Source organism: Pecten maximus, chromosome 10 (genome assembly GCF_902652985.1).
Source record: "Pecten maximus chromosome 10, xPecMax1.1, whole genome shotgun sequence".
In the NCBI taxonomy this organism is placed as follows: Eukaryota; Metazoa; Mollusca; class Bivalvia; order Pectinida; family Pectinidae; genus Pecten; species Pecten maximus.
Window position 1 is genome coordinate 43,946,667 of NC_047024.1, and position 27,825 is coordinate 43,974,491.

Sequence of the window (27,825 nt, forward strand, 5' to 3'; positions counted from 1 at the left end):
TTAGGACAGATATTTGCCAGTAAAAATATGTTTATGAAGTACAAAATGCAATAACAAAACTAATAATTTGGATGGATGTCTGGAGAGATAATCAAATTATCCAATTAAATATTTCTAATGTTAAATCACTATGCTTTGTTATACTAAAGAATTACAAAAAAATATGATAAAAAATTTAAATAATAAAAAATACTAATATAAAGAAATCCTTTTTTTTTCTCAAACAGACAGATTATTGTATATTTTATTCCCATTTTATGAAGTGAATCACTCCAAATCAGTGTGTTTAAAAAAACCACTCTCTATTGATTAAGAGATTGTTTTTCAGCTTCCCTTGAGCGGTCTTAAATACAGATTCGACTGTTTAGAAGATATGTTACTGGTGTATGTTAATGACAGATGTATGTTACTGACAGGTTATGTTACAGGTGTATGTTACTGACAGGTGTATGTTACTGACAGGTGTATGTTACTGACAGGTGTATATTACTGACAGGTGTATGTTACCGACAGGTGTATATTACTGACAGGTGTATGTTACAGACAGGTGTACGTTACTTACAGGTGTATGCTACTTACAGGTGTACATTACTGACAGGTGACATTACTGACAGGTGTATGTTACAGACAGGTGTATGTTACTGACAGGTGTTTGCTGACAGGTGTATGTTACTATGTTACTGACAGATATATGGTACTTTATTACTGACAGGTGTATGTTACTGACAGGTGTATGTTACTGACAGGTGTATGTTACTGAAAGGTGTATGTTACTGACATGTGTTTGTTACTGACAGGTGTATGCTACAGGTGTATGTTACTGACAGGTGTATGTTACAGGTGTATGTTACTGACAGGTGTTTGCTGACAGGTGTATGTTACTGACAGGTGTATGTTACAGGTGTATGTTACTGACAGGTGTACGTTACTGACAGGTGTTTGCTGACAGGTGTATGTTACTGACAGGTGTTTGTTACTGACAGGTGTATGTTACAGGTGTATGTTACAGGTGTATGTTACTGACAGGTGTACGTTACTGACAGGTGTATGTTACTGACAGGTGTATGTTACTGACAGGTGTATGTTACTGACAGGTGTATGTTATGATTTACAAGTGATTATCGCAAGATTTTCTGATATTTATAAAATCAACTAATCCTGAAAACCAGTCACTTTTCTATCAAACTAGTTCAATGTTGGTGTGATTTGTCTACTGTTGTAAGTCAGTTGATATCTAATATTACTTCTCATAACATCTCCGTATTTAACCAGGGGTACATCAGTATACACAGTTCTGTTGACTTACGTTTGGTAGGATCCTCGACATGATGAACTCCGTTTGACAGACGTTTGTTATCCGTTAACAATTCATCAGAAAGTCTCGATTCACCTTTTTCTATCACAACACTACGTTTATTATCACAGAAACTTTGATCACAGTTAGAGTTACTTCCCTTATCATCTTTTTGAATTGGCACAACTGCTTCCTCATTCGATACATTATCATAACGACTCTTCCTCTTTTTTTCTTTTTGTGAACTTTGTGAACTTTGTGAACTTTGCCGTTGTGAACGTATTTTTACAGGTAAAACCGGTGGTTTATCAGAGGAAGTCCTTGGCTGTGTAGAGTTAGGTCTACGAGGGACAGGTATATTAGGAATACTCTCCATATTCTGGTAGTCCCTACTTACAGCTGAGCGTTTACTATTTCCCTGACTACTGGTAAAAACATCCTCATCCTGTGACGTAGGACGGTTGATATATAGCTCACCAGAATCACTTGATAACAAATCTTCAGAAGAGGAAGATGCTGATGATGATGACAAGTTAGTGTCTGGTTCATTTTCTGTGTTGTCCATATTGTTAGTTTTTGATAACCTGTTCTCATTCGCTGATAAAACCCTGTCCCTGTTAAGATTAAGAATCTTGTATGTATCGCTGTAAGTATCATTTTCATCTTCTTTAACATTACTCATCCTCACATAATCTGTCTTTTCATTTGACTTTACTTCATTCATTTTCATATAGTCCATTCTGCTGTCATTTTCCCCTGTACCGACATCCGACATCCTCATGTAGTCCTCGGTCGGTTCTCCCTCATCACCACAGCCTACTAATAACTTTTCCTGTATACCTGCCATTCCCATATAATCATCAGTTGCCTTTTTCGTAGCATCAGAGATAGAGGTACTATCTTGTGGTTTCTTTAAGGGGAGATAATCCATGATCTGTTCCTCTTCCCTGGGTGGAACGTCCCGTCGAGGAGGTCCTGGAGATCGGTTTTCATGGCCATAAGGACTACGCCTAGAACTTGGACTAACGGAGGTGGGTGGTTTGGATCTTTTTGGCTTCTGTGGAGGTGTCTGAAGATAATTATATTTGAAGACAACAGTATTAACTGTAAAGAACCATTCTTACATCAAAACATGTTGAAGGGATATTTATCAGTGATTTCTGTCTCTATCTTTGTCTAAACCGGTCTTTCTAATGAATTTTAAAAACAAGAGATCCCAGAGGGACCTTAGAGGTGCCCGACATTAAGTGATCTGTATTTGATCCCAGAGGGACCTTAGAGGTGCCCGACATTAAGTGATCTGTATTTGTTCTATGTAAAACTGATATTCTCCTAACTTTTTCTTTCTTTTCTTTTTTCCTCATTATAACCTGATGGATAATCAAAATGGCTGCCTGTCTGCCATTTAGTTTTCCCGATCAGATTCAAAATTAAATGGGCACAACCAGGCACCAAGGGCAAACTATATTTAAAGTGTGAGAAATATCCTTGCAGTACCTCTCAAGGAATAGCGATAACAAGGATTGTTTATGGACAAACAGATGGACAGACAACAGAAGGACGAAGGACAGACAGACGATGGATGATGGACAGACAGACGATGGATGATGGATGAACACTATCACCCGAGTATATCTATAATTAGACCACTTATACATTTAGCGTATTGGAGAATCCAGAACCGAAGGGTCACTGGATCACAGATTTTACGAGAATTTCATTTGATAAATACACAGGTGTTCACCTATAATTTCTGCTTAGATTACAATTTCATTGCTTTGTGTTATTTCTTGTCATTTTTAAAATGTACACAAATATTTCACATCGTTAGGCTTCTAAAATTCAAACCTGTTGTGATATAATCAGTTCCCCACAAACGTTTGTAAATTCATCTAGATTCACATAAAGAATGTTTTCAAAATAAATATCATATGTTTATATGGTACATTTATTACTTGAGAGGTACAATTTCTATAAGAATAGATTCATTTATCTTTTGATATTGTAAACATTATCATATACACATTGTCTTGGTATATCAATAGACTTGTTTAGAAGGCCTTTAGATCTAGATTATGTATTTAAATTCCTTAAAGATTGTTTCATGGGGATTTTTTATTAATAGTTTTAATTAAACACGATAAAACTTCCTATCTAACTACCTTCCTGAGTGGCTTGGAGGACAGATTTTCTCCGCTGGCTGACAAGGAACCAACTGAAACTGAAAAAGACACATTCATTACAAACATGTCCAACAAGATTTCACGCTACCCAAGTACACAATTTAAACTGATAAGATTTAACATGATTTTAATGTAGTGGACTCTGTCAAATCAGGATCTCTGTCTAAACCGGTCAATAATCTAGTCCCGAAAAAATCTTTATTTGTCTATAGTAGTTTAACTCTGTCTAATTCGGACTTCGTCTAATCTGTAATCCGGTCATATTTCAAAGTCATGATCCTTCTTTACACTAATAAATCCTCTATGTTTAAATACACGTTGTGGTCCAGTGTGCAGCGGTGGCTTCGTGGGTATCCAGAGGGTGTTTATACAGTGTCGATACAGGTAAATTATTAATTGACCCTTGTCACTGTCAACATAGACATTGTCAGCCTAACACCTGAGCTCCTTCCACGTATTGGAACGAAATGCTGCATTGCTAATTAAAATAAATTACAATGGACTTAATTCTGTCAGATACCATTACAATCTGATTAATCGGGCGAGACTTCCTGTGATATTAATTTCATGTTATAACTAAATTTTTCATCATCAATAAAAGTTAGAAGAAATATATGCTACCTCAAAATTGTATACATATCAGAATTTATTCAATATTTTGTTGGACCTACATGTATTGTGGAAAAGTAAAATTTAGGTGCAGAACATCATGCACATGCCAAGAGGTCAGGCCAATAATTGTTTTTATATCAGCACAAACAGGAATATATAAAAACAAGCAATTTATTGTTGTGTATTGATATTGTGTTTAAACATTTACAAACTATCATTGTCAGAATCACAGATCTCATCATCAGGTCCAACAAACACTGGTCTTCATTTGAGATTTTGTAGTTATCTCCCTTACAACAGAAACTCATTTATTGCTAAGGATATAAAGATCATTCTCAAAATTCATCGCGTACAACTTGGAACCAAGTCCCCTTAGTCCCTACACATGAAAGATCGATGAATAATTATCTGAGAAGTAATGATAACAAACTTTGCCTCCCAAAATTCAAAATGATTACTAGCAGCCATCTTATTTTCCGGACTCCATATTAAACATTTGTAGATAGGGACCAAGGACATGAAATTTGAGATCTATTTTGTACTTCTCAAGAAACAGCGATAACAAAGATTGAGATCTGTTTTGTACTTCTCGAAAAACAGCGATAACAAGGATTGAGATCTGTTTTGTACTTCTCAAGAAACAGCGATAACAAAGATTGAGATCTGTTTTGTACTTCTCAAGAAACAGCGATAATAAAGATTGAGATCTGTTTGGTACTTCTCAAGAAACAGCGATAATAAGGATTGAGATCTGTTTTGTATTTCTCAAGAAACAGCGATAATAAGGATTGAGATCTGTTTTGTACTTCTCAAAAAACAGCGATAACAAGGATTGAGATCTGTTTTGTACTTCTCAAGAAACAGCGACAACAAGGATTGAGATCTGTTTTGTACTTCTCAAGAAACAGCGATAACAAAGACTGAGATCTGTTTTGTACTTCTCAAGAAACAGTGATAACAAGGATTGAGATCTGTTTTGTACTTCTCAAGAAACAGCGATAACAAGGATTGAGATCTGTTTGGTACTTCTCAAGAAACAGCGATAATAAGGATTGAGATCTGTTTTGTATTTCTCAAGAAACAGCGATAATAAGGATTGAGATCTGTTTTGTACTTCTCAAGAAACAGCGATAACAAGGATTGAGATCTGTTTTGTACTTCTCAAGAAACAGCGATAACAAAGATTGAGATTGTTTGTATTTCTCAAGAAACAGCGAAAATAAGATTGAGATCTGCTTTGAACTTCTCAAGAAACAGCGATAATAAAGATTATTTAAGGACAGACAACAGACAGAGGTTGGATTATGGATGAAGGGTGATTTGAACAGCCCACTTTTTGATAATGGTGAGCTAAAAACCATTGCTACCATCAATAAGACGGGTAAATAGACAACAATGTTTATTTACAATTATAGAAAAATAATATATAAGAAAATTTGTTCCTGACTGGAACCTAGGGACTTTGTTTGAACCACTGTTACTCCTGACTCGTGTAATAATCTCCAGATATACATTGTACTACATAACAGTGGCGTTTCTAGAAATAAAGAACAAACCGTAATGATGTTGGACTCCTTTCAGGTCCTATATGTCACTAGCTGTTGTCAGGTATCCATTTATAGGACAGATAAGCTTATACTACAAACTAAGTATTTATTTTACACCATAGTGATAATCTAGAACTTTAACAATATAGAATATACTGAGATAATAAATCCCTTGTTTTGATTTTATTATTTCTTTCCAGTTCTTACCATGTACGGATGAGGACTCTCCTCGACAAGCCCTTGGAGGAGGGGGTTCATCATGACCTCCAACATCACCAATGTTCATGTAATCCCTCTTAGCACCCCCTATCTGGCCGACGTTGTAGTAGGGAGGATTTCCGTCCGAGGTTCGACGTTGTCTTGTCACAGTCTTGTTCTCTCCACCAGAACTGCGCCGCTGTCTAGTACCTGTATGTGGGATTTCCCAGGTGGCAGAGTCCGAAGGCTCAAGAGAGGGCATCTCTTTTTGCCGTTGAGGTGGAGAGTTTTTTGGTGGGGTGAACAGAGGCTGATGTGGCGCAGGACTGAAGGGGACTTGTGGGGCAGACTGGACTAAGCCAGCTATAGAGGGTAGATGTTTGGCCATTTCATCCAGTAATGATACAGATCTCGGAGGGATCGGAGGGGGACTTAGTTCATTAATAGGGTCTCTCTCTGGTTCCTTCATCCTATAAAATGAATTTTGCTTTAGATAATTTCAGACCTTCTGTGCTATTTCAATGAAGACAAGATAAAACAATCTTTATCTACATCTTTTATTTGTCAACTACATAAAAACACTGCATCACTACCGTAAGAAAAACAAAAAGGATATTGATACATCAAATACAAAGGGCAGCAACTCCCTTCAAGACATCTGGATGAATAGTTTCATTTTGATGCAAATTCAACCTGACTAAGTTACAGGAACATTCATCAAAGCCTTACTGAAACATCAATTAAAATTATTTCATTCTCTCAATTGACTTTTTACCCTGAGACAGCTTGTGTCTAATCAATCCAGACCAGTTAATAATAATACAAGTGACCCAATGGGCCTGTATAATGCACCTGGCATTATTCTGAGAACTGGGTTTAAGGTGAAACATCTTTGACTTCAATGACTTCGAAAAATGTATTAAGGTGATACATGTGAATATCAATGCCCCAGGTTGGCAGTCAGTCATTCCAGCATATCACCACACATGTTATCACTCTAAGCCTTTTGAGTTTTCAGAAGAACTTATTTAATTCTTTAAAACAAATTTGAACCCTGTGACCCTGGATATAAGTCAAGGTCATTCATTTACACAATGCAGGTAAGCCTTCATCCCAGTATGTAACATGTCCAAGATAAGGCCTCTGAGCTTCTGGGCCACTTGGTTATTGGAAAGAAGTTGTTTAAATATTTATGAATATTTGACCACTTTAACCTTGAAAGTACTTCAAAGTGATTTATTTGAACGACCTTGGTAACCTTTCATCCCAGCATGCTTCAGGCCCAATATCAGGTCCCTGGGTCTCTTGCTTATTGAAGTCGTTTAACGATTTTAGCATATTTGACCCCTGTGACCTTAAATAAAGGCCAATGAGGTCTCTGAGTCTCTTGGTTCTTGAGAAGAAACCTGAATGCTTTGTCTCAGGAAAGAAGCACTTCCACTTTTTCAGCCATTTGTATTTTCTTACCTCTTGTCTTGTGAGCGATCACGTTTGCTCGGTTTGGAGTATAAATCCTCAACCTTTGGGCTGTTGGATCGGCGTGTTTGGAGCTGAGGGGATGGATGTTCCTCGTTAAGGGATTGGCATTCCTCCTCGGGTGACGGGGAAGCACGCTTCTGGTCAATATCATCCACTCGTACATAATCTACCTCCTGTATCATAGCCTTCTGTAAGTCTTGTAGGTTCTGGATGTATTCTGATCATCACAAAACACTTACAATTAGTAAAACAAATGAGTCAGTAGGTGTATACAGACTAGAAGTCAACCATTAACACAGATCCACTTACAAGAATTTCACTGACACAGAACCACTTACAAGAGTTTCACTGAACAAGACAGCCAACTAGAACACTGACAGGTGGCTATATATCCACATCAAGAAACTGTTTGCCAATATCGCTGAGGCTCAGACATAATTTGACATCTGGATTTTAAACAATTGCAAGTACAAAGCAAAATAGATTTTATACAGGTACTTTGATGTCTCTGTTTCCTTCCATAAACTCATTTGATACTCATCTTATTTAATTCAAGCCAAATTTAATTCATTCTATCATGAAAAAAGGTCCATCAGTGAAAAATTAGAATATCTGACCTTGGCTTTTAACCTATGGACCAAGCATCAGATGATATCAGGTTGTATTATAATAAAGTTACATTTGATGTCAGGTTGTGTTATAATAAAGGTAAATCTAATGTCCGGTTGTGTAACAATAAAGTTACATTTGATGTCAGGTTGTGTTATAATAAAGTTACATTTGATGTCAGGTTGTGTTATAATAAAGTTACATCTAATGTCAGGTTGTGTTATAATAAAGTTACATTTGATGTCAGGTTGTGTTATAATAAATTTACATTTGATGTCAGGTTGTGTTATAATAAAGTAACATTTGATGTCCGGTTGTGTTATAATAAAGTAACATTTGATGTCAGGTTGTGTTATAATAAAGTAACATTTGATGTCAGGTTGTGTTATAATAAAGTTACATCTAATGTCAGGTTGTGTTATAATAAAGTAACATTTGATGTCAGGTTGTGTTATAATGAAGTAACATTTGATGTCAGGTTGTGTTATAATAAAGTAACATTTGATGTCCGGTTGTGTTATAATAAAGTAACATTTGATGTCAGGTTGTGTTATAATAAAGGTAAATCTAATGTCCGGTTGTGTTATAATAAAGTAACATTTGATGTCAGGTTGTGTTATAATAAAGTAACATTTGATGTCAGGTTGTGTTATAATAAAGTAACATTTGATGTCAGGTTGTGTTATAATAAAGTTACATTTGATGTCCGGTTGTGTAACAATAAAGTTACATTTGATGTCAGGTTGTGTTATAATAAAGTTACATTTGATGTCAGGTTGTGTTATAATAAAGTAACATTTGATGTCAGGTTGTGTTATAATAAAGTTACATTTGATGTCAGGTTGTGTTATAATAAAGGTAAATCTAATGTCAGGTTGTGTTATAATAAAGTTACATCTGATGTCAGGTTGTGTTATAATAAAGTTACATTTGATGTCAGGTTGTGTTATAATAAAGTAACATTTGATGTCCGGTTGTGTTATAATAAAGTTACATCTAATGTCAGGTTGTGTTATAATAAAGTTACATCTGATGTCAGGTTGTGTTATAATAAAGTAACATTTGATGTCAGGTTGTGTTATAATAAAGTTACATTTGATGTCCGGTTGTGTTATAATAAAGTAACATTTGATGTCAGGTTGTGTTATAATAAAGTTACATTTGATGTCCGGTTGTGTTATAATAAAGTAACATTTGATGTCAGGTTGTGTTATAATAAAGTTACATTTGATGTCAGGTTGTGTTATAAAAAAGTTACATTTGATGTCAGGTTGTGTTATAATAAAGTTACATCTGATGTCAGGTTGTGTTACAATAAGGAGGTGTTACACTATGAGAGGAAACGGTAACCACAGGAAACATTGTTTTAAAATTCATCACTAGAACACTTTTTAAGGACTCACCTTGTATAACGAGGCTGACCTTGGAGTTATTTCCACCACACTGGGCGGCAATATCCTGAGCTGTGTGACCATTCCTGTCCACACCCATCAGATCAGTACCTGTAACACAGAAGAAATTTTTTATTTCTCAGAAACACCACATAGACAAGAAGCCACCTTAACGGTCACCTGAGTTTTGATATATTTTAGTTTATTTTACCCCTGTGACCTTGAATTAAGGTCAAGGTCATTCATTTGAACAAACCTTACCACAGAATGCAACAATTCCAAAATCAGGTCTCTGGGCCTCTTTGTTATCATGAAGAAATTAATTCAAAGATTTTAGTATATTTTACCCCTGTGACCTTGAATGAAGATCAAGGTCATCCAATTTAACAAACTTTGTAGCCCTTTATCCCAGCATATTACAAACCCAATACCAGGTATCTCGGTCTCTTGGATATCAAAAATAAGTCAATTAAGATTTTAGCATATTTGACCCCTGTGACCTTGAATGAAGGTCAAGGTCATCCATGCGAACAAACTTAGTAGCCCTTCATGCCAGCATGCTACAGAACCAATATCAGGTATCTGGGCCTTATTGAGAAGAAGTAAAAAAATCAATTGTTTATGGACGGATGATGCATGTTGCATCATGACGGACAAAAGTCTATTGCATTAGACCACTCTTTGTCTCTGGTGACCTAAAAATGTCTTAATTCTTACACATCACACATAGAAAATTTCTCAATTCTTACAAACAACACAGGAAATGTCAAAGTGTACCTGAAACAAAAATTGTTAAACATTTACATTTATTCCATTTGTATTCCAAAGCCACAGGTCGAAAACAGTATCAAAATCGGCCCATTTAGTACATATATCAACCCTGAAGAGCACAAAAAGCACCTGTCAATTTTTATGCTGATCATAATCTGTGACTGACAAATGTCAAATAATGGCAGCCAGTATGTGGAAGAGTGATTGCTGTATGGCGTCATATTGTGAATTGAACACAGATCTTGAGGAAGTGGATTACGGTGAAGATGATCAAAATGAAAGTAACATAAAATATTACAATCGTAGTTCAAATTCACATTTCCAAATTGGAAATAGTAATTTTGCAATTATTACTAACTGACTATGTGAGTGATTCAGACCCTCTGGGCCTCTTGTTAAGCAAAAAGCAATAGAGAAAAGAATAATTTTACAGACTTATCTCCCTTTCTCTTACCTCTCTCCAGGAGAACGGACACAATCTCAGGTTTGAAATACATCACAGCAACATGGAGGGCGGTGCCATTGTCTGTCTGTAGACAAATCAAAGGTAAAACAAACCTACAGATATCCCCAGAGAAAATATCATATCAAGATTAAAATCCTATTATTGTAGTAAAGTCAGATAAGTGGTACTATCAGTACATTAAAATCCTATTATTGTAGTAAAGTAAGATAAATGGTTCTATCAGTACACTAAAATCCTATTATTGTAGTAAAGTAAGATAAGTGGTACTATCAGTACATTAAAATCGTATTATTGTAGTAAAGTCAGATAAATGGTACCATCAGTACATTAAAATCCTATAATTGTAGTAAAGTAAGATAAGTGGTACTATCAGTACATTAAAATCCTATTATTGTAGTAAAGTAAGATAAGTGGTACCATCAGTACACTAAAATCCTATTATTGTAGTAAAGTAAGATAAGTGCATGGTTCTATCAGTACATTAAAATCCTATTATTGTAGTAAAGATAAGTGGTTCTATCAGTACACTAAAATCCTATTATTGTAGTAAAGTAAGATAAGTGGTACCATCTGTACATTAAAATCCTATTATTGTAGTAAAGTAAGATAAGTGGTACCATCTGTACATTAAAATCCTATTATTGTAGTAAAGTAAGATAAATGGTACTATCAGTACATTAAAATCCTATTATTGTAGTAAAGTAAGATAAGTGGTACCATCTGTACATTAAAATCCTATTATTGTAGTAAAGTAAGATAAATGCTCCTATCAGTACATTAAAATCCTATTATTGTAGTAAAGTAAGATAAGTGCATGGTTCTATCTGTACATTAAAATCCTATTATTGTAGTAAAGTAAGATAAGTGCATGGTTCTATCAGTACATTAAAATCCTATTATTGTAGTAAAGTAAGATAAGTGCATGGTTCTATCAGTACATTAAAATCCTATTATTGTAGTAAAGATAAGTGGTACTATCAGTACATTAAAATCCTATTATTGTAGTAAAGTAAGATAAGTGGTATTATAAGTACATTAAAATCCTATAATTGTAGTAAAGTAAGATAAGTGGTACTATCAGTACATTTAAATCCTATTATTGTGTAGCATTATGAGGTCAGTAATTTCTAAACCACCATCCACTTGTTCTGTTAGGCTTCCCTACCTTTGTGTTGATGTCAAAACCAGCATCATATCAAGATTAAAATCCTATTATTGTAGTAAAGTAAGATAAGTGGTACCATCTGTACATTAAAATCCTATTATTGTAGTAAAGTAAGATAAGTGGTACCATCTGTACATTAAAATCCTATTACTGTAGTAAAGTAAGATAAGTGGTACCATCTGTACATTAAAATCCTATTATTGTAGTAAAGTAAGATAAGTGGTACCATCTGTACATTAAAATCCTATTATTGTAGTAAAGTAAGATAAGTGGTACCATCTGTACATTAAAATCCTATTATTGTAGTAAAGTAAGATAAGTGGTACCATCTGTACATTAAAATCCTATTATTGTAGTAAAGTAAGATAAGTGGTACCATCTGTACATTAAAATCCTATTATTGTAGTAAAGTAAGATAAGTGGTACCATCTGTACATTAAAATCCTATTATTGTAGTAAAGTAAGATAAGTGGTACCATCTGTACATTAAAATCCTATAATTGTAGTAAAGTAAGATAAGTGGTACCATCTGTACATTAAAATCCCATTATTGTAATAAAGTCAGATAAATGTTACTATCAGTACATTAAAATCCCATTATTGTAGTAAAGTAAGATAAGTGGTACCATCTGTACATTAAAATCCTATTATTGTAGTAAAGTAAGATAAGTGGTACTATCAGTACATTAAAATCCCATTATTGTAGTAAAGTAAGATAAGTGGTACCATCAGTACATTAAAATCCTATAATTGTAGTAAAGTCAGATAAGTGGTACTATCAGTACACTAAAATCCTATTATTGTAGTAAAGTAAGATAATTGGTTCTATCAGTACATTAAAATCCTATTATTGTAGTAAAGTAAGATAATTGGTTCTATCAGTACATTAAAATCCTATTATTGTAGTAAAGTAAGATAATTGGTTCTATCAGTACATTAAAATCCTATTATTGTAGTACAGTAAGATAAGTGGTTCTATCAGTACATTAAAATCCTATTATTGTAGTAAAGTAAGATAAGTGGTACTATCAGTACATTAAAATCCTATTATTGTAGTAAAGTAAGATAAGTGGTTCTATCAGTACATTAAAATCCTATTATTGTAGTAAAGTAAGATAAGTGGTATTATCAGTACACTAAAATCCTATTATTGTAGTAAAGTAAGATAAGTGGTACTATCAGTACACTAAAATCCTATTATTGTAGTAAAATAAGATAAGTGGTTCTATCAGTACACTAAAATCCTATTATTGTGTAGCATTATGAGGTCAGTAATTTCTAAACCACCATCCACTTGTTCAGTTAGGCTTCCCTACCTTTGTGTTGATGTCAAAACCAGCATCCAGCAGGATTTCTACAATCTTTCTGTGACCACACGCTGCGGCCAGATGTAGAGGGGATCGATTTGGAATGAGTCGCTGGGACAAATAGGGAAACTTATCAACCAGAAGACTGACCACCTCCACGTGGCCGTATTGGGCAGCAAGGTCAAGTGCCGACTCCTGTTTCAGGTTACGGAATGCCGGATCAGCTTTGTGCTGTAAGGACGGAAATAACAGGATAGAATAGTGATTATAACATTAAAGGATAGAACAGTGATTATAACATTAAAGGATAGAACAGTGATTATAACATTAAAGGATGGAATAGTGATTATAACATTATAGAATAGAACAGTGATTATAACATTATAGAATAGAACAGTGATTATAACATTAAAGGATAGAATAGTGATTATAGGATAGAATAGTGATTATAACATTATAGGATAGAACAGTGATTATAGGATAGAACAGTGATTATAACATTATAGGATAGAACAGTGATTATAACATTATATGATAGAACAGTGATTATAACATTATAGGATAGAACAGTGATTATAACATTAAAGGATAGAACAGTGATTATAACATTATAGGATAGAACAGTGATTATAACATTAAAGGATAGAACAGTGATTATAACATTATAGGATAGAACAGTGATTATAACATTATAGGATGGAATAGTGATTATAACATTAAAGGATAGAACAGTGATTATAACATTAAAGGATAGAACAGTGATTATAACATTATAGGATGGAACAGTGATTATAACATTATAGGATGGAACAGTGATTATAACATTATAGGATAGAACAGTGATTATAACATTATAGGATAGAATAGTGATTATAACATTAAAGGATAGAACAGTGATTATAACATTATAGGATAGAATAGTGATTATAACATTATAGGACGGAACAGTGATTATAACATTAAAGGATAGAACAGTGATTATAACATTATAGGATAGAACAGTGATTATAACATTATAGGATAGAACAGTGATTATAACATTATAGGATAGAATAGTGATTACATGTATAACATTAAAGGATAGAACAGTGATTATAACATTATAGGATAGAACAGTGATTATAACATTATAGGATAGAATAGTGATTACATGTATAACATTAAAGGATGGAACAGTGATTATAACATTAAGGAAGCAGGTTTTCTCCTTTATACCACACAGTGGTTTTATCACTACCACAATGGTTGGTGCCCCGGCCAATTAACTTAAAATGAAGATCCAAGGTGTGGGGTTCGATGCTTCCTGTCTATTTCTGTTTCTCAGGAAGTTGAATAATGGGTCGGTCTGTGTCACGGCAGTTGTGTCCTTGTGTTATATTAGGGGATTAGGATGGTTTATCTACATAGGAACACCTACATCTGATAGAAAGAATGGCCTCTCTCAGCAGATGAACAGTTGTTCAACAAACAATAGTTATACATTTCATATGGGTGGTCCCACATTGAAATCTAATGTCAGAATAACTGCTCAATTATTGTACTATGTATTTAGTGGGTCTCTATAGACAGGTAAAATAAGATTCCAGACCTGTATAAGGACATCCACCACAGCGTCATAGCCATACTGTGCTGCGTAATTGAGGGCAGTGTCACCATTACTGTCCTGAAAGTCAAAATCACTAGTTATAAAACAGTATCGAGGATTGAGTATTGATTATGTCCAGATATCTACAACAAAACCTTGGCTTGGAAATGTTAACTAGTCTAAGTTAGCAAGGACAACTATTCTTGACCTCTATATAATGTTAACTAGTCTAACTTGGCAAGGACAAATATTCCTGACCTCTATATAACGTTAACTAATCTAACTTGGCAAGGACAACTATTCCTGACCTCTATATAATGTTAACTAGTCTAACTTGGCAAGGACAAATATTCCTGACCTCTATATAACGTTAACTAATCTAACTTGGCAAGGACAACTATTCCTGACCTCTATATAATGTTAACTAGTCTAACTTGGCAAGGACAAATATTCCTGACCTCTATATAATGTTAACTAGTCTAACTTGGCAAGGACAAATATTCCTGACCTCTATATAACGTTAACTAATCTAACTTGGCAAGGACAACTATTCCTGACCTCTATATAAAGTTAACTAGTCTAACTTGGCAACCTCTATATAATGTTAACTAGTCTAACTTGGCAAGGACAACTATTCCTGACCTCTATACAAGAGGCCCATGGGCCTTAACGGTCATCTGACAAACACGTACACTTACAGCAGGGACACACACCCCAATCCAGCATTATTACCATAAATTATTTATCGCAGCCAGTTATGTTTTAGATCAAATTTGGTTTTTATCCATTTAGCTTGTCCAGGAAGAGCAGCATCATAAAGCAAAATTTTAGCCAAGTTCCCATTTTTGGGGCATGCCCCTCTGTCCCAATGGGTCAGACAAGACTCATTTATATCAATTAGGATTGCCTTTCCCCAATGATGTTTCATACTAAATATGGTTGTAATCAATTAAGGCATTAAGGAGGAATTGCATTTTTAAGAAATGTTTAACCTAAGCACTCCTTTTGCCCCATCTTTTTTTCCCCAGGGGTCAAACCTGTCTCATTAAAAAATATGATTGCCGTCACCTAATATGTTTCACATCAAATTTGGTTGTAATGCACCAAAAGGTTAGGGAGGATTAGGATTTAACAGCAAATATTCACCAAAGTTCCCATTTTGGGGCCCTGCCCCTCAGGCCCCAGGGGTCACACTAGCCTCATTTATAAATATGACCACCCTTCCCAAAGGATGTTTCACACCATATTTCGTATTAATCCACCCAAGGGTTAGAGAGAAGTAGATTTATAGCAAAAATTCACCAAAGTTCCCCTTTTGGGGCCCCGCCCCTCTGGCCCTAGGGGTCAAACCAGCCTCATTTATATAAAATATGATTGTCCTCCTCCAATGATGTTTCACACCAAATTTGGTAATAATTCACTATGGGTGTTAGGAGGAATAGGATTTTATAGCAAAATTTCATCAAAGTTCCCTTTTTGGGGCCCCGCCCCTCTGGCCCCAGGGGCCACACCAGCCTCATTTATATAAAATATGACCACCCTCCACCAATGATGTTTCACACAATATCTGGTTGAAATCCACCAAAGGGTTAAGGACGAGCCGGATTTTATAGCAAAATTTCATCAAAGTTCCCTTTTTTGGGCCCGTCACTCTGGCCCCATGCAGGGCTCACACCAGCCTCATTTATATAAAATATGACCACCCTCCCCCAATGATGTTTCACAACATATCTGGTTGAAATCTACTAAAGGGTTAAGGAGGAGTAGGATTTTATAGCAAAATTTCATCAAAGTTCCCCATTTGGGGCCCCACCCCTCAGGCCCCAGGGGTCACACTAGCCTCATTTATATAAAATATGACCGCCCTCCCCAAATGATGTTTCACAACATATCTGTTTGAAATCCACTGAAGGGTTAAGGAGGAGTAGGATTTTATAGCAAAATTTCATCAAAGTTCCGCTTTTGGGGCCCCGCCCCTCAGGCCCCAGGGGTCACACCAACTTCATTTATATAAAATATGACCGCCCTCCCCAAATGATGTTTCACAACATATCTGGTTGAAATCCACTAAAGGGTTAAGGAGGAGTAGGATTTTATAGCAAAATTTCATCAAAGTTCCCCTTTTGGGGCCCCGCCCCTCAGGCCCTAGTGGTCACTACAGCCTCATTTATATAAAATATGACCGCCCTCTCCAAATGTGTTTCACAACATATCTGGTTGAAATCCACTAAAGGGTTAAGGAGGAGTAGGATTTTATAGCAAAATTTCATCAAAGTTCCCCTTTTGGGGCTCCGCCCCTCAGGCCCTAGTGGTCACACCAGCCTCATTTATATAAAATATGACCGCCCTCCCCAAATGATGTTTCACAACATATCTGGTTGAAATCCACTAAAGGGTTAAGGAGGAGTAGGATTTTATAGCAAAATTTCATCAAAGTTCCCCTTTTGGGGCCCCGCCCCTCAGGCCCCAGGGGTCACACCAACTTCATTTATATAAAATATGACCACCCTCCCCCAATGATGTTTCACACCAAATTTAGTTGTAATCCACCCAAGGGTAAAGGAGGAGTAGGATTTTATAGCAATATTCACCTAAGTTCCCTTTTTGGGGCCCCGCCCTTCTGGCCCCAGGGGTCAGACCAGCCTCATTTATATAAAATGTGATTGCCCTCCCCCAATGATGCTTCAAACCAAATTTGGAAGTAATCCACCCAAGGGTTAAGGAGGAGTAGCGTTTTGAAAGAAAAAGTTTACGGACGGCGCACGGCGCACGACGCACGGCGCACGGCGGACGACGACGGACGAAGCACGATGACTATAGGTCATCCTGACCCTTTGGGTCAGATGACCTAATAATGTTAACTAATCTAACTTGGCAAGGACAACTATTCCTGACCTCTATATAATGTTAACTAGTCTAACTTGGCAAGGACAAATATTCCTGACCTCTATATAATGTTAACTAGTCTAACTTGGCAAGGACAACTATTCCTGACCTCTATATAATGTTAACTAGTCTAACTTGGCAAGGACAAATATTCCTGACCTCTATATAATGTTAACTAATCTAACTTGGCAAGGACAACTACTCTGACCTCTATATAATGTTAACTAGTCTAACTTGGCAAGGACAATTATTCCTGACCTCTATATAACGTTAACTAGTCTAACTTGGCAAGGGCAAATATTCCTGACCTCTATATAATGTTAACTAATCTAACTTGGCAAGGACAACTACTCTGACCCGTATATAATGTTAACTAGTCTAACTTGGCAAGGACAAATATTCCTGACCTCTATATAACGTTAACTAGTCTAACTTGGCAAGGACAACTATTCCTGACCTCTATATAATGTTAACTAGTCTAACTTGGCAAGGACAACTATTCCTGACCTCTATATAATGTTAACTAGTCTAACTTGGCAAGGACAACTATTCCTGACCTCTATATAATGTTAACTAGTCTAACTTGGCAAGGACAACTATTCCTGACCTCTATATAATGTTAACTAGTCTAACTTGGCAAGGACAAATATTCCTGACCTCTATATAACGTTAACTAGTCTAACTTGGCAAGGACAACTACTCTGACCTCTATATAATGTTAACTAGTCTAACTTGGCAAGGACAACTATTCTTGACCTCTATATAATGTTAACTAGTCTAACTTGGCAAGGACAACTACTCTGACCTCTATATAACGTTAACTAGTCTAACTTGGCAAGGACAACTACTCTGACCTCTATATAATGTTAACTAGTCTAACTTGGCAAGGACAACTATTCCTGACCTCTATATAATGTTAACTAGTCTAACTTGGCAAGGACAACTATTCCTGACCTCTATATAACGTTAACTAGTCTAACTTGGCAAGGACAACTACTCTGACCTCTATATAACATTAACTAGTCTAACTTGGCAAGGACAACTACTCTGACCTCTATATAATGTTAACTAGTCTAACTTGGCAAGGACAACTACTCTGACCTCTATATAATGTTAACTAATCTAACTTGGCAAGGACAACTATTCCTGACCTCTATATAATGTTAACTAGTCTAACTTGGCAAGGACAACTATTCCTGACCTCTATATAACGTTAACTAGTCTAACTTGGCAAGGACAACTACTCTGACCTCTATATAACATTAACTAGTCTAACTTGGCAAGGACAACTATTCCTGACCTCTATATAATGTTAACTAGTCTAACTTGGCAAGGACAACTATTCCTGACCTCTATATAATGTTAACTAATCTAACTTGGCAAGGACAACTATTCCTGACCTCTATATAATGTTAACTAGTCTAACTTGGCAAGGACAAATATTCCTGACCTCTATATAATGTTAACTAGTCTAACTTGGCAAGGACAACTATTCCTGACCTCTATATAATGTTAACTAGTCTAACTTGGCAAGGACAAATATTCCTGACCTCTATATAATGTTAACTAGTCTAACTTGGCAAGGACAAATATTCCTGACCTCTATATAATGTTAACTAGTCTAAGTTAGCAAGGACAACTATTCCTGACCTCTATATAATGTTAACTAGTCTAACTTGGCAAGGACAACTATTCCTGACCTCTATATAATGTTAACTAGTCTAATTGCCTTATAATAGTTGTGTCGTCAAGTTTAGTGTTAATGGAGGAAGTTATGTAAGGAATTAATAACTTTTACAAAATTGTAAAGAGGATGTACATTCAACATTACATTAGCGGCCATAGTTCTACCTAATAGATCGTAATTCTCATAGATATCACACCTCTGTAAAGGTACAAACTCAAACAGATCTTAATTCTCATAGAGATCATACATTTATAACAGAACAAAATCAAACAGATCTTAATTCTCATAGATATCATACATTTATAACAGAACAAAATCAAACAGATCTTAATTCTCATAGAGATCATACATTTATAAAGGTACCGATACAAAGTACAAACATGTTCAGTGATTAGGACTTCCTTGTTACTCTTTGATATATACCTGTGTACATGGTATGTATACCTGTATATAGTATGTATACCTGTACATAGTATGTTTACCTGTACATAGTATGTATACCTGTATATAGTATGTATACCTGTACATAGTATGTATACCTGTAAATAGTATGTATACCTGTGTACATAGTATGTATACCTGTACATAGTATGTATACCTGTACATAGTATGTATACCTGTGTATATAGTATGTATACCTGTACATAGTATGTATACCAGTACATAGTATGTATACCTGTATATAGTATGTATACCTGTACATAGTATGTATACCTGTACATAGTATGTACATAGTATGTATACCTGTAACATTATCATTACCTGTACATAGTATGTATACCTGTACATAGTATGTATACCTGTGTACATAGTATGTATACCTATACATAGTATGTATACCTGTACATAGTATGTATACCTGTATATAGTATGTATACCTGTACATAGTATGTATACCTGTACATAGTATGTATACCTGTACATAGTATGTATACCTGTACATACCTGTACATAGTACGTATACCTGTACATAGTATGTATACCTGTACATAGTTTGTATACCTATACATGGTATGTATACCTGTACATAGTATGTATACCTGTGTACATAGTATGTATACCTGTGTACATAGTATGTATACCTGTACATAGTATGTATACCTGTATATAGTATGTATACCTGTACATAGTATGTATACCTGTACATAGTATGTATACCTGTACATAGTATGTATACCTGTAACATTATCATTACCTGTACGTTGATTGGCACTGCCTCGTTAGCCAGTAGGAGCTCACAGATTTCATGATAGCCTTTCCAGGCAGCCAGGTGTAGTGCTGTACAGCCTGTATTGTCCTGTTGACTGGGCAAGGCTTCGGCAGACAGCAGCATCTCCACGGTAACCCTGGATATCAAGGATAGACCAAACATTAAGGGAAAGGAAGCTCACTACAAACCAAACATTAGGGAAAAGGAAGCTCACTATAGACTTAACATTAGGGAAAATGAAGCTCATTACAAACCAAACATTAGGGAAAAGGAAGCTCACTACAGACCTAACATTAGGGAAAAGGAAGCTCACTACAGACCAAACATTAGGGAAAAGGAAGCTCACTACAGACCAAACATTAGGGAAAAGGAAGCTCACTATAGACCAAACATTAGGGAAAAGGAAGCTCACTATAGACCAAACATTAGGGGAAAGGAAGCTCACTACAGACCAAACATAAGGAGAAAGGTAGCTCACTATAGACTTAACATTAGGGAAAAGGAAGCTCACTACAGACCAAACATTAGGGAAAAGGAAGCTCACTATACAACAAACATTAGGGGAAAGGAAGCTCACTATAGACCAAACATTAGAGGAAAGGAAGCTCACTACAGACCAAACATTAGGGAAAAGGAAGCTCACTACAGACCTAACATTAGGGGAAAGGAAGCTCACTACAGACCAAACATTAGGGAAAAGGAAGCTCACTACAGACCAAACATTAGGGAAAAGGAAGCTCACTATAGACCAAATATTAGGGAAAAGGAAGCTCACTACAGACCAAACATTAGGGGAAAGGAAGCTCACTATACACCAACATTAGGGAAAATGAAGCTCACTTACCTAAATAGTACACAGCAAAACTTAACAAGGACAGTCCAAGAAGACTGAATCAGTAAATTTCAAAGTTGATTTTGGTTGTGTATGTGGTATTGTCACATGTCTTATATCATATCCTTGGATATTTAGCATCAATAATTTCAAGATTTTAATGCATTTGACCCCTTTGACCTTAGGTCAAGGGGAATCAGAATGTAAGCTCATCTGCCTTGCTAATATCAAATGGATGAGGATTCTAGTTATTTTATAGCTTTACACAAATGGCAATATTCAGAGTCAGCACACATGTCTTCACAGGTCATTTAAGAAGCAGGTCACTTCATGTCACCAGGTCCAACTACTGCCTTACTGACAGGTCACTTCAGGTTACAAGGTCCAACTACTGCCTTACTGACAGGTCACTTCATGTCACCAGGTCCAACTACTGCCTTACTGACAGGTCACTTCATGTCACCAGGTCCAACTACTGCCTTACTGACAGGTCACTTCATGTTACAAGGTCCAACTACTGCCTTACTGACAGGTCACTTCAGGTTACAAGGTCCAACTACTGCCTTAGTGACAGGTCACTTCAGGTTACAAGGTTCAACTACTGCCTTAGTGACAGGTCACTTCATGTCACCAGGTCCAACTACTGCCTTACTGACAGGTCACTTCATGTTACAAGGTCCAACTACTGCCTTACTGACAGGTCACTTCATGTCACCAGGTCCAACTACTGCCTTACTGACAGGTCACTTCATGTCACAAGGTCCAACTACTGCCTTACTGACAGGTCACTTCAGGTTACAAGGTCCAACTACTGCCTTACTGACAGGTCACTTCATGTCACCAGGTCCAACTACTGCCTTACTGACAGGTCACTTCATGTTACAAGGTCCAACTATTGCCTTACTGACAGGTCACTTCATGTTACAAGGTCCAACTACTGCCTTACTGACAGGTCACTTCATGTTACCAGGTCCAACTACTGCCTTACTGACAGGTCACTTCATGTTACAAGGTCCAACTACTGCCTTACTGACAGGTCACTTCAGGTTACAAGGTCCAACTACTGCCTTACTGACAGGTCACTTCAGGTTACAAGGTCCAACTACTGCCTTACTGACAGGTCACTTCAGGTTACAAGGTCCAACTACTGCCTTACTGACAGGTCACTTCATGTTACAAGGTCCAACTACTGCCACTTCATGTTACAAGGTCCAACTACTGCCTTACTGACAGGTCACTTCAGGGCACCAGCTCCAACTACTGCCTTACTGACAGGTCACTTCATGTCACCAGGTCCAACTACTGCCTTACTCGCAGGCCACTTCAGGGCACTTCAGGTCACCTTTGTATCATTAACAGGCAGGCATATATCTAGAGAGATGTGACTGTTGTCCCTGACTAATCAGTAGAGATGTGACTGTTGTCCCTGACTAGTCAGTAGAGAGATGTGACTGTTGTCCCTGACTACTCAGTAGAAAGATGTGACTGTTGTCCCTGACAAATCAGTAGAGATGTGACTGTTGTCCCTGACTAATCAGTAGAGATGTGACTGTTGTCCCTGACTAATCAGTAGAGATGTGACTGTTGTCCCTGACTAATCAGTAGAGATGTGACTGTTGTCCCTGACTAGTCAGTAGAGAGATGTGACTGTTGTCCCTGACTAGTCAGTAGAGATGTGACTGTTGTCCCTGACTAATCAGTAGAGATGTGACTGTTGTCCCTGACTAGTCAGTAGAGATGTGACTGTTGTCCCTGACTCATCAGAAGAGATGTGACTGTTGTCCCTGACTCATCAGTAGAGATGTGACTGTTGTCCCTGACTCATCAGAAGAGATGTGAATGTTGTCCCTGACTAATCAGTAGAGATGTGACTGTTGTCCCTGACTAGTCAGTAGAGAGATGTGACTGTTGTCCCTGACTAGTCAGTAGAGATAGAGAGATGTGACTGTTGTCCCTGACTAGTCAGTAAAGAGATGTGACTGTTGTCCCTGACTAATCAGTAGAGATGTGACTGTTGTCCCTGGCTAGTAAGTACAGAGATGTGACTGTTGTCCCTGACTAGTCAGTAGAGATGTGACTGTTGTCCCTGACTAGTAAGTAGAGAGATGTGACTGTTGTCCCTGACTAGTCAGTAGAGATGTGACTGTTGTCCCTGACTAATCAGTAGAGATGTGACTGTTGTCCCTGACTAATCAGTAGAGATGTGACTGTTGTCCCTGACTAATCAGTAGAGATGTGACTGTTGTCCCTGACTAAATCTGTAAAGAGATGTGACTGTTGTCCCTGACTAATCAGTAGAGAGATGTGACTGTTGTCCCTGACAAATCTGTAGAGAGATGTGACCGTTGTCCCTGAATAGTCAGTAGAGATGTGACTGTTATCCCTGACTAATCAGTAGAAATGTGACTGTTGTCCCTGACTAGTCAGTAGAGCGATGTGACTGTTGTCCCTGACTAGTCAGTAGAGATGTGACTGTTGTCCCTGACTAGTCAGTAGAGAGATGTGACTGTTGTCCCTGACTAATCAGTAGAGATGTGACTGTTGTCCCTGACTAGTCAGTAGAGATGTGACTGTTGTCCCTGACTAATCAGTAGAGAGATGTGACTGTTGTCCCTGACTAATCAGTAGAGATGTGACTGTTGTCCCTGACTAATCAGTAGAGATGTGACTGTTGTCCCTGACTCATCAGTAGAGATGTGACTGTTGTCCCTGACTAGTCAGTAGAGAGATGTTACTGTTGTCCCTGACTAATCAGTAGAGAGATGTTACTGTTGTCCCTGACTAGTCAGTAGAGATGTGACTGTTGTCCCTGACTAATCAGTAGAGATGTGACTGTTGTCCCTGACTAGTAAGTAGAGAGATGTGACTGTTGTCCCTGACAAGTCAGTAGAGAGATGTGACTGTTGTCCCTGACTAGTCAGTAGAGATGTGACTGTTGTCCCTGACTAATCAGTAGAGAGATGTGACTGTTGTCCCTGACTAGTCAGTAGAGATGTGACTGTTGTCCCTGACTAATCAGTAGAGATGTGACTGTTGTCCCTGACTAATCAGTAGAGATGTGACTGTTGTCCCTGACTAATCAGTAGAGAGATGTGACTGTTGTCCCTGACTAGTCAGTAGAGATGTGACTGTTGTCCCTGACTAATCAGTAGAGATGTGACTGTTGTCCCTGACTAATCAGTAGAGAGATGTGACTGTTGTCCCTGACTAGTCAGTAGAGAGATGTGACTGTTGTCCCTGACTAGTCAGTAGAGAGATGTGACTGTTGTCCCTGACTAGTCAGTAGAGAGATGTGACTGTTGTCCCTGACTAGTCAGTAGAGAGATGTGACTGTTGTCCCTGACTAATCAGTAGAGAGATGTGACTGTTGTCCCTGACTAATCAGTAGAGAGATGTGACTGTTGTCCCTGACTAGTCAGTAGAGAGATGTGACTGTTGTCCCTGACTAATCAGTAGAGAGATGTGACTGTTGTCCCTGACTAATCAGTAAAGAGATGTGACTGTTGTCCCTGACTAATCAGTAGAGAGATGTGACTGTTGTCCCTGACTAATCAGTAGAGATGTGACTGTTGTCCCTGACTAATCAGTAGAGATGTGACTGTTGTCCCTGACTAATCAGTAGAGAGATGTGACTGTTGTCCCTGACTAGTCAGTAGAGATGTGACTGTTGTCCCTGACTCATCAGAAGAGATGTGACTGTTGTCCCTGACTAGTCAGTAGAGAGATGTGACTGTTGTCCCTGACTAGTCAGTAGAGAGATGTGACTGTTGTCCCTGACTAGTCAGTAGAGATAGAGAGATGTGACTGTTGTCCCTGACTAGTCAGTAGAGAGATGTGACTGTTGTCCCTGACTAGTAAGTAGAGATGTGACTGTTGTCCCTGACTAGTCAGTAGAGAGATGTGACTGTTGTCCCTGACTAATCAGTAGAGATGTGACTGTTGTCCCTGACTAATCAGTAGAGATGTGACTGTTGTCCCTGACTAGTCAGTAGAGATGTGACTGTTGTCCCTGACTCATCAGAAGAGATGTGACTGTTGTCCCTGACTAATCAGTAAAGAGATGTGACTGTTGTCCCTGACTAGTCAGTAGAGAGATGTGACTGTTGTCCCTGACTAATCAGTAAAGAGATGTGACTGTTGTCCCTGACTAGTCAGTAGAGATGTGACTGTTGTCCCTGACTAGTCAGAAGAGATGTGACTGTTGTCCCTGACTAATCAGTAGAGATGTGACTGTTGTCCCTGACTAGTCAGTAGAGATGTGACTGTTGTCCCTGACTAATCAGTAGAGATGTGACTGTTGTCCCTGACTAGTCAGTAGAGATGTGACTGTTGTCCCTGACTTTTCAGTGGAGCTAACAGTTTGTATTTGTATCACTTTGCCAAGTGATTTCTACTAACAGAGAAAGATCGACTATGATAGTGTTGGGTGTAAACGTTGTGAAATGTTTTGTGCGATGTCCTTGTTGTGTGACAGTATAACATGAATAGCTTTGTACATATTGTCTTTGTACTTCAGGTGTCCCAATAACCTCCTTTATGTCTTGGTTTTTAACTCTGCTTTCATAATTGTAAGTTCTATTTTGAGAACAGGAAGACTTGTACCAGACCAGTCGGTAGTTTTACCTACATGTGCCACATAATTTTCAGTGTTCGAAAGTAAAGGTGGTCCGATGGCCCGAGGCCACAGAAAATCTGATCGGTCTATGTAAAAATTCATTGTGTTGGACCGATTGGCTATGCAATTTTTCAGTCTTGATATTATATTTTCCTCGTGACACATGATAACAAAATCTTTCCTTGTCTTTTGACTAATGATCCAGTAATAAATGAGCTCAAAATAAAAGTAAATCTTCCGAGAAAAGCGCGTCAGCAGGGTGTATTTGCTTCAAGCGTCTGAGTGATTTGACACCGAACGATGCAAGCGTTTGCATGACGCAGTTATTCAAAACAACATGGCGCACATGTTAAAGTGTTATGAAGGTGCTAAACCAAATACGAAGCGAAAACATTCCTCTGCTTATTCCTCGGCGACACAGTTACATGCTAAACGAAAGGCATATGACGATAACACCAGAGAAAGGACTTTTCAATGCCACTGGCTTGTTGGAAGAGACTGGTTATGTTACGAGGTCGAGGATAACGTGATGAAATGTAGGTACTGTTGTAAAAAGAAAAATAAGCATGGTACGGGAAATTCGCTGTCCCAGATATGGGTTGATGGCACAAATAACTTTAAATTAGATAGTGTCAAGGCCCATGAGAAAAGTATAAGCCATAAGGATGCCGAGAAGGCATTCTTAAACAAACGAGAGCCAAATAAGTCGGAGGGAGACACAGCAATGAGACAGCTCAGCTTAGCTCAATTACAAAATCTGAGGAACAAGTTCAGAAATGCCCATGCGGTAGCAAAACAGGATTTTTCATTTCTTGATTATGTTGCACTTTGCCGTCTTGATAGAGCAAAAAAACTAGACAATGGGATCACATATGAGAATGACAAATCCTGCAGGATATTTGTACACAATATAGCTATGGTCGAATCAGAAAAAACTGTCAACATGTTAAATGATGCCAGCTTCTTTTCAATAAAATAAATTTAAAAAAATAAAATTTAAAAAAGAACTGATTAACAATCACAAATAAAAATCTTATTAACAATAACAATTGATTCTCATTTTTTTATTTCATTAACAACATTTCACTTATTTCACAATAAGTTTAACGACTATCACTCTGCTACTAAAAAGCATGTTGTAAAAAATGGGTCTCTGTAGACCTATTGTCTATGGAGAATTCAGAGTTACTTTCAGACACTGAATTTTACCTCAGACCAGTCAGTAGTTTTACCTACATGTGCCACACAATGTTACCTCAGACCAGACAGTAGTTTTACCTACATGTGCCACACAATGTTACATCAGACCAGACAGTAGTTTTACCTACATGTGCCACACAATGTTACCTCAGACCAGACAGTAGTTTTACCTACATGTGCCACACAATGTTACCTCAGACCAGTCAGTAGTTTTACCTACATGTGCCACACAATGTTACCTCAGACCAGACAGTAGTTTTACCTACATGTGCCACACAATGTTACATCAGACCAGACAGTAGTTTTACCTACATGTGCCACACAATGTTACATCAGACCAGACAGTAGTTTTACCTACATGTGTCACACAATGTTACCTCAGACCAGTCAGTAGTTTTACCTACATGTGCCACACAATGTTACATCAGACCAGACAGTAGTTTTACCTACATGTGTCACACAATGTTACCTCAGACCAGACAGTAGTTTTACCTACATGTGTCACACAATGTTACCTCAGACCAGTCAGTAGTTTTACCTACATGTGCCACACAATGTTACCTCAGACCAGTCAGTAGTTTTACCTACATGTGCCACACAATGTTACCTCAGACCAGTCAGTAGTTTTACCTACATGTGTCACACAATGTTACCTCAGACCAGACAGTAGTTTTACCTACATGTGTCACACAATGTTACCTCAGACCAGACAGTAGTTTTACCTACATGTGCCACACAATGTTACCTCAGACCAGACAGTAGTTTTACCTACATGTGCCACACAATGT

General features: G+C 37.3%; 1 protein-coding gene across 2 annotated transcripts in view; it reads right to left on the bottom strand.

Annotated features, from left to right (window-relative positions):
- Nucleotides 1-27,825, bottom strand: part of LOC117336317 (ankyrin repeat and SAM domain-containing protein 1A-like) — a 227,448-nt gene that overhangs the window by 176,339 nt on the left and 23,284 nt on the right. For both annotated transcript variants that reach the window (XM_033896807.1, XM_033896808.1), the window contains exons 3-11: nt 20,376-20,526; nt 14,611-14,685; nt 13,032-13,253; nt 10,539-10,614; nt 9,326-9,424; nt 7,302-7,530; nt 5,844-6,304; nt 3,457-3,515; nt 1,307-2,363 (exon numbers count right to left, since the gene is read on the bottom strand). In XM_033896807.1, coding sequence (XP_033752698.1) covers nt 1,307-2,363; nt 3,457-3,515; nt 5,844-6,304; nt 7,302-7,530; nt 9,326-9,424; nt 10,539-10,614; nt 13,032-13,253; nt 14,611-14,685; nt 20,376-20,526 — 2,429 coding nt within the window. The remainder of the gene's footprint in view (nt 1-1,306; nt 2,364-3,456; nt 3,516-5,843; nt 6,305-7,301; nt 7,531-9,325; nt 9,425-10,538; nt 10,615-13,031; nt 13,254-14,610; nt 14,686-20,375; nt 20,527-27,825) is intronic.